Here is a 6,411-nt window from a genome sequence, read left to right on the forward strand (position 1 = left end):
AAAAAAAAAAAAAAAACAGATAGCAGCTGGATTCTTCAGCCCTCAGTCAAACTGGCCTTGGATCCTGGGCTCAACCCCTGACACTCAAACTCACCATCCAACGCTCCGTGAATGCCTCCAGCAACCTCTGGATGACTGGTGCTTCCCCAGGCAAACGGAAGGCTTCCAGGTAGAGGCGGAGAGCTTCGTCCAGTCGCAGACCCTGAAAACTGAAGGTACTATAGGGAAAGAAAGGAAGAAGAGGCTGAAAATGTGTAAGCTGCACATGTCAGGCTCTTTTAGTCACTGTCCTCCTAACCTACTCTTACTCGAAGAGAGGAGGCTGAGGTGTCTAGCAAAGGGGCAGTATCTCCTGTTCATCCTTAACACAACCCCTAGCCTTAATACTTTTCACATCCACAGACTCTTGCCTAGAACCCTCACCCCCTGAAACCCTGCTCTACCCCTTTGCAATGGACTCCATGCAGAATGGAAGGGCTCACCAAACTATCTCACTGGAGTCTCTTTCAGGTTCAACAGATATAAATGATGGGAAGAGGAATAACATTGGCCAGGGTCTCCAGAAGAAATTTATGGAGACTGCTTTGAGGTAGGGATGTTCTGTCCCTTTAATCCGATCACTAACCTTGTCCCACCTTTTTTTTTTTGAGCCAAGGTCTCACTCTATCACCCAGACTGGAGTGCAGTGGCATGATCACAGCTCACTGCAGCCTGGAACTCCCAGACTCAAGTGATCTTCCTGCCTCAGCCTCCCGAACAGCTGAGACTACAGGCGTGTGCCACCATGCCCGGCTAATTTTTGTTTTTTGTTTTTTGTTTTTTTTTTGAGATGGAATCTCGCTCTGTCGCCCGGGCTGGAGTGCAGTGGCCAGATCTCAGCTCACTGCAAGCTCCGCCTCCCAGGTTTACGCCATTCTCCTGCCTCAGCCTCCTGAGTAGCTGGGATTACAGGCTTGCATCACCACGCCCGGCTAATTTTTGTAGTTTTAGTAGAGATGGGGTTTCACCATGTTGGTCAGGCTGGTCTTGATCTCCTGACCTTGTGATCCACCCGCCTCGGCCTCCCAAAGTAGACAGTAAGTCTTAATACCAGAGTGATTCTTTTTTTTTTTTTTGAGACAGAATCTCGCTCTGTCGCCCAGCTGGAGTGCAGTGGCGTGATCTCAGCTCACTGCAACCTCCACCTCCGGAGTTCAAGTGATTCTCCTGCCTCAGCCTCCCAAGTAGCTGGGATTACAGGTGTGTACCACCACACCTCGCTAATTTTTGTGTTTTTAGTAGAGATGGGGTTTCACCATGTTAGCCAGGCTGGTCTCGAACTCCTGACCTCAAGTGATCTGCCTGCCTTGGCCTCCCACAGTGCTGAGATTATAGGCATGAAGCACTGCACCCAGCCCAGAGAAAATGATTCTTTCCACTTTATTCTTTCTAGCTATTCTAGAGCTTGTGCCTTTCCATCTAAATTTTAGAATAAGCTTACCTTGTCTACAAGAACCTTTCTGGGATTTTTATAGGAGTTATGCTGGATTTACAGAACAATTTGGGGAGAAGTGACAACTTTACTATGTTGAGCCTTCCAATCCACGAACATAGTATGCCTCTTCAATTATTTACATCTTCTTCAACTTATTTTGTAGTTTTCAGCATACAAATCTTATACATGTTTTGTCAGCTATATATTACTTCACTTTATTTGGAACACTTGTAAATGGCATTGTATTTTAAATTTCAGTTTCCATATTGTTCACTGTTAGCATGTAGAGATATAATTACTTTTTGTGTATTGATATCACATCCTGTGACCTTGCTGAACCCACTTATTAGTTCTATGCTTGTTGTTTTTTGTAGTTAAGCAAAGAGATCTCAGGTGGGTCATAAGCATGACAGGAAACCAGGTATAGAGCTGGGACTATTATAAGGCAGTAGCAGGCCAGTCCTACAAAGCAGATTCTTAGGAGGCTGAGGTGCAGAGCACAGGCTCCATGCCTGAGGCCATTTCAGGCTCACTCACAATGCCCCCTGCTAGACTGCACTAGCCCTGTGGTTGGTCACTGGGCTCATGCTATGGGGCACTAAATGTACTCTCTGCCTCAGGCTATATTCATAATTGACAACTGTGGCCTTAATCCCTTGCATACCTGCCCACTCTCCAAGATGCATTCTGCTTACCTGACCACTGATCTCTTCTCTCCGGAGCAGCCGAATGGCCAGGCGTAGCAACCCCACCACTGCCCGCTCCACAAGGAAGCAGAAATCTTGTGCCTGAACACAGAGGTGGTATAGATGGTCTCGAACAGTCTGCCACACACAGCCCACACGATCCCTGTGTAGATATAAAGGAATGAAGATAGTCTCAGCCAGAGAGGCCACTGGGCATTAGGTCCCCTAGGCCTTTCAGGGCTCATTGATATTATACCCTAAGTAGACAGGAATGATGAGTAAGCTTTTCCCCTGCTGCCTACAGTTCCCCAGAGCCCACTCAGCCAGATGGCTTCCATCCCTTTGGCACAAGCTCAGCTTAGGGTCTGCCTAAAGACTACGCTCATCTTACCTGTTCTCCAACACAATCCTTAGTAGCATCTCTAGGCAGAAAGCAGCATCTTCCTCATCATATGTCTCTTCATCTGGTGTCACTGAGACCAGAGCCTGAAGGGGAACAGCAGCAGAAAGTAGGCATGGAAAAGAAGCCAACCACTGGCCCTGTCCTGACAGAAATAATACTGTCCCTATCACCCCTCCCAGATTCAGCCAGTTGTTCCATGTTTCCTTTCTTCATCCTTTACCTTCATGAGCTCCTGTAGTGACTCCAGCTGGAGGAACTTGCTTTCTGTGATCATTTTTTCTGGGTCACATTGCTAGAGAGGGCAAAAGAGAGAGGGGGTCTTTGACAAGGGCTGAAGGGAAAAGAATGTCCCCAAGAGCTGGGAGAGAGGGCAGAGTCAGCCCTGGTTACAAATCTGGATGATTTATTCTTCAGTTCACTGGGTAGCATCTGTCTAATAGGAAGGTGTCTAGGCTTTCTCACCAGGGGTGGAAGGGCAGTTACCTTTATACACTCTAAGGCCATTCTCTTGGCCTCTTGGTTTTCAGTGGATGGGCCCCGCACACTAGACTGCTCAGGACCACTCAGTGTTAGCCAGCTCACAAAGCTCAGCACTGTTGACTCTCCTCTGTAGAAAAAGGGCACATGACCTGGTGAGCCCCAAAGTTCTGACTCTCCCTCCCCAAGCCCCTGAGCCTCTGGTCTGCTCTTACCGGTTTGATGGTGTCTCTTCCCGCTGTAGAGAGATCTTGCCATTGGGATCCACAAAATCTTCCACCTGGAAAAGTAAGTCAAAATAATTTCTTTCCATATGTCCTTTGTATTTTGCCCCTGCCTCCACCCACCAAAGTACTCTGGATTTCCTCCTGTAGGCTTCTGCCCCTATACTATTATTCCAATTGGTGATCGGCAATGGCATCTACCAGCCTTCTTTTACAGCTATCCCCTAAGATCTGTGTTCTTACGTTTGAGGCATTCCTGGTGAGATGCGGCAGGCATCAGGCCCAGCATTACTCTCAACTACTTACTTCTACATACAGATAGCATACAATGTTGCAGCTCTTGCCTTGTTATTGCTGACTAGTCTCCTACTAAGAATTACCTCCACCATAGCCTTGGGCAGTAGTTGGGCTCGGAAGAGCTGCAGCATGGCCTCCATGATATTCTTCCAGCCCTCCCGCAGGATGTCACCATGACGATGGGCCAAATGGAATACTGTCTTGGCTGCAATATGGGCTTTAGGGTTGCTTCCAAATACACTGGGCAGGTTCTCAATAGACTGGAAAAGAGGATGAGAAGAGACTTAAGGCCGAGCTAATGTCTAGAAAGGAAAATCTCTTAGGTCTCTGCCTATGATGGTTCCCCTCAGGGTCCTTTTGTTGGCTCTGCTTCAATCCCCCATAATACTGGTGGGAGTGGGTTAACCTAGTTAAGGCCTTCCCCACTCCTATATCTCCTTTCCCATCCCCATTACATGAAGTAACACTAGTTTTATCCCAGAGTGTGCAAGACAGAAATGGCCTAAGCTCTGGTATATTCAAGTAGGGGCAGTGAGGGAAGACGCTGAGGGCAACCAGGTCTGTTGATAAGGGTAGATCCATGGCTAAAAGAGAGGTCCTCCTTTGGAGCTCCAAGTACAAAGTTCCTGCACCTGCTCACCTCACTGCTGAGAGCTGTGAATTTGCATAGAGAGATGATGAGATTGTCAAACACATCGCTGAGGCCATAGTGGGCGGAGATCATGGCGCACTTCCTGTAATGTTACCCCCATCCCAGAAACAGAGTCACTGGAAGGCCAAGCAGCCCTTCCAAGTCCCTGAGCTTGCATGGGGCTCTTCCCCAGTCAGTCCCAGGAAGAAACCTTTTAATCTTGTTTCTGTTTAAGACTGAGCTTACCCAAGCTTCAGCCTCCCTCCAAAAACTCAGGGGGATCCCCATTCTAACGAAGAGTAGGAGTCAGAGAGGCATGGAGAAAACCATGTTAGCTCACAGAGGTGAGCTTGCGGGAGGTGAAGACCAAGGCCAAAGCTGGGCTACCTGAAGCCTGAGATGGCTTTCTGGATGATTGTCTCCTCAAGGCTTTTGTCAAAGACGTAAGAGAGAGCAGCAATAGTGGGGCCCCAGGTCATGGTGAAGAGGTCAAGATCATAGCTGGCAGTAGGCACACGCAGGAATATGCCCTCAGGGGTGGCACCTCGATGAAGCAGCACATTCCACACATAGTTCTCCCGAACCAAGCCCGTCTGCTCCTCAGGCATTACAATTTCCTCATTCCTGTCAGGAGGTAAGGGAAGGAGCAGTTGCACTGCTTTGAACCTGACTGGTTCCAAACCAAGACTAGGAGTTCATCCATACTAGCACTCTCCACTGATGAGAGGTCATCAGAACTGCAGCTCAGTGGTCTGCTTTCCACCCACCAGTGGAAGGAGGGAGAAAGAAAGGAAGTGTCCTATAATCTCAAAGCCCTATCTGGAAGTGAGGCCTTCAGTTCTGTAGTAAGATCACACATTCTTACTGGGTGTGACAAAATGAACAATTCTATCTTTTCTGATTTACAGTAAAGAACTAAGTGGCCCATTTCTGACCTGTAACCTGGGCCTAACACTCCAGTGCCCATCTTAGGTTCTCCACCAGCCAGAAAATGCATCTTGTAAGCTAGAGAGGAAAATGTAGCTGTTTCAGAAAATGGGGCCATGATATCCTACTTAAGAGCAGCATTTTGGACCCTGGCTTAGAGTACTAGAGTCCCAGTACCATTCGGGCTTCTTTAAGGAAGAAACAAATTGGCAGAGAGGGGGCTGCCCAACTAAGTCCTGAGGCTAAATCCAGGGCACGTGAGTCACTGTAGTCTGAAATGACTGTAAAAAAACTGGGAAAGGAAGAAACGTGCTTCTTCTTAACAGAGATACTGCACTATTCTCTATGTATACTCACTTGATGGCATGGTACATGTCCTCCAGGATGTCTTGCTCAAAGTCCTTGCCTCCATTCACACCTTTTAGATTTTTGCGAAACTCCTAGAGACAGGCCAGTAAGTTTTTTCCCGTGTCAATACTGAAGCCCCACTCAAGGGACTACTGGGTTTTTAGTAAATAGGACTCAGGAAAAAGTAAGTGAAAAAACCCACTTCCCCACCCTAGTCTCTTTTCTAGGTTGGCCAGTCCTTCCTGATTCCTTGAACAGAACCCCATCCATCATGCCCACGGGAAATCCTATGTCATTCCTGCTACCTCCAAAGCTGTGCTGGGTCTTCTTTGCCTTGACTAGGACCCAAGCTTACCTCCAGGGTCATGGGTGCATTCTGTTTACGAACATTGTGGTTGTGCTGGTCAGTATTAAGCATGATGACAGCATAGGCCAGGGAAAAGCAGGCATCGCTATTGGCAAATGGGGAGCCATTACAATTCTGAAAAAGCAAAGATCCCGCCTGTGTCAATGCCCTTCTCTGGCCAATTAAACCCTCACTACCAATCTACTGGTCAGTGCTAGTACAGAGGGGAGGTACCGTCCAGAAAGTAGCCAGCCTCTTGCCAACTCCTTAACAGAAGCTGATCTCCTTGTGGAAAGGTCACTAATTTTGCTCTCTGCCTTTTTTAAGAGACAGCAGGCTGGGTGTGGTGGTTTATGCCTGTAATCCCAGCACTCTGGCAGGCCAAGGCGGGCAGATCATGCGCGGTCAGGAGTTCGAGACCAGTCTGACCAACATGGCAAAACCTCATCTGTACTAAAAATACAAAAATTAGCCAGGCTTGGTGGCAGGTGCCTGAAATCTCAGCTACTCGGGAGGCTGAGGCAGGAGAATTGCTTGAACCCGGGGGACAGAGGTTGCAGTGAGCTGAGACTACGCTACCACACTCCAGCCTGGGTGA

The 6,411-nt window shown here is 48.1% G+C and overlaps 1 protein-coding gene across 1 annotated transcript in view; it reads right to left on the reverse strand.

The window, feature by feature from the left end:
- Positions 1–6,411, reverse strand: part of GBF1 (golgi brefeldin A resistant guanine nucleotide exchange factor 1) — a 43,874-nt gene that overhangs the window by 10,681 nt on the left and 26,782 nt on the right. The window contains exons 15-24 of the mRNA XM_011935579.1: positions 5,823–5,948; positions 5,477–5,559; positions 4,580–4,816; positions 4,202–4,295; positions 3,645–3,821; positions 3,256–3,320; positions 3,047–3,170; positions 2,784–2,855; positions 2,552–2,646; positions 2,170–2,323 (exon numbers count right to left, since the gene is read on the reverse strand). Of these exons, the coding sequence (XP_011790969.1) occupies positions 2,170–2,323; positions 2,552–2,646; positions 2,784–2,855; positions 3,047–3,170; positions 3,256–3,320; positions 3,645–3,821; positions 4,202–4,295; positions 4,580–4,816; positions 5,477–5,559; positions 5,823–5,948 (1,227 nt within the window). The remainder of the gene's footprint in view (positions 1–2,169; positions 2,324–2,551; positions 2,647–2,783; positions 2,856–3,046; positions 3,171–3,255; positions 3,321–3,644; positions 3,822–4,201; positions 4,296–4,579; positions 4,817–5,476; positions 5,560–5,822; positions 5,949–6,411) is intronic.

Source organism: Colobus angolensis, unplaced genomic scaffold (assembly GCF_000951035.1).
Source record: "Colobus angolensis palliatus isolate OR3802 unplaced genomic scaffold, Cang.pa_1.0 Scaffold144, whole genome shotgun sequence".
In the NCBI taxonomy this organism is placed as follows: domain Eukaryota; kingdom Metazoa; phylum Chordata; class Mammalia; order Primates; family Cercopithecidae; genus Colobus; species Colobus angolensis.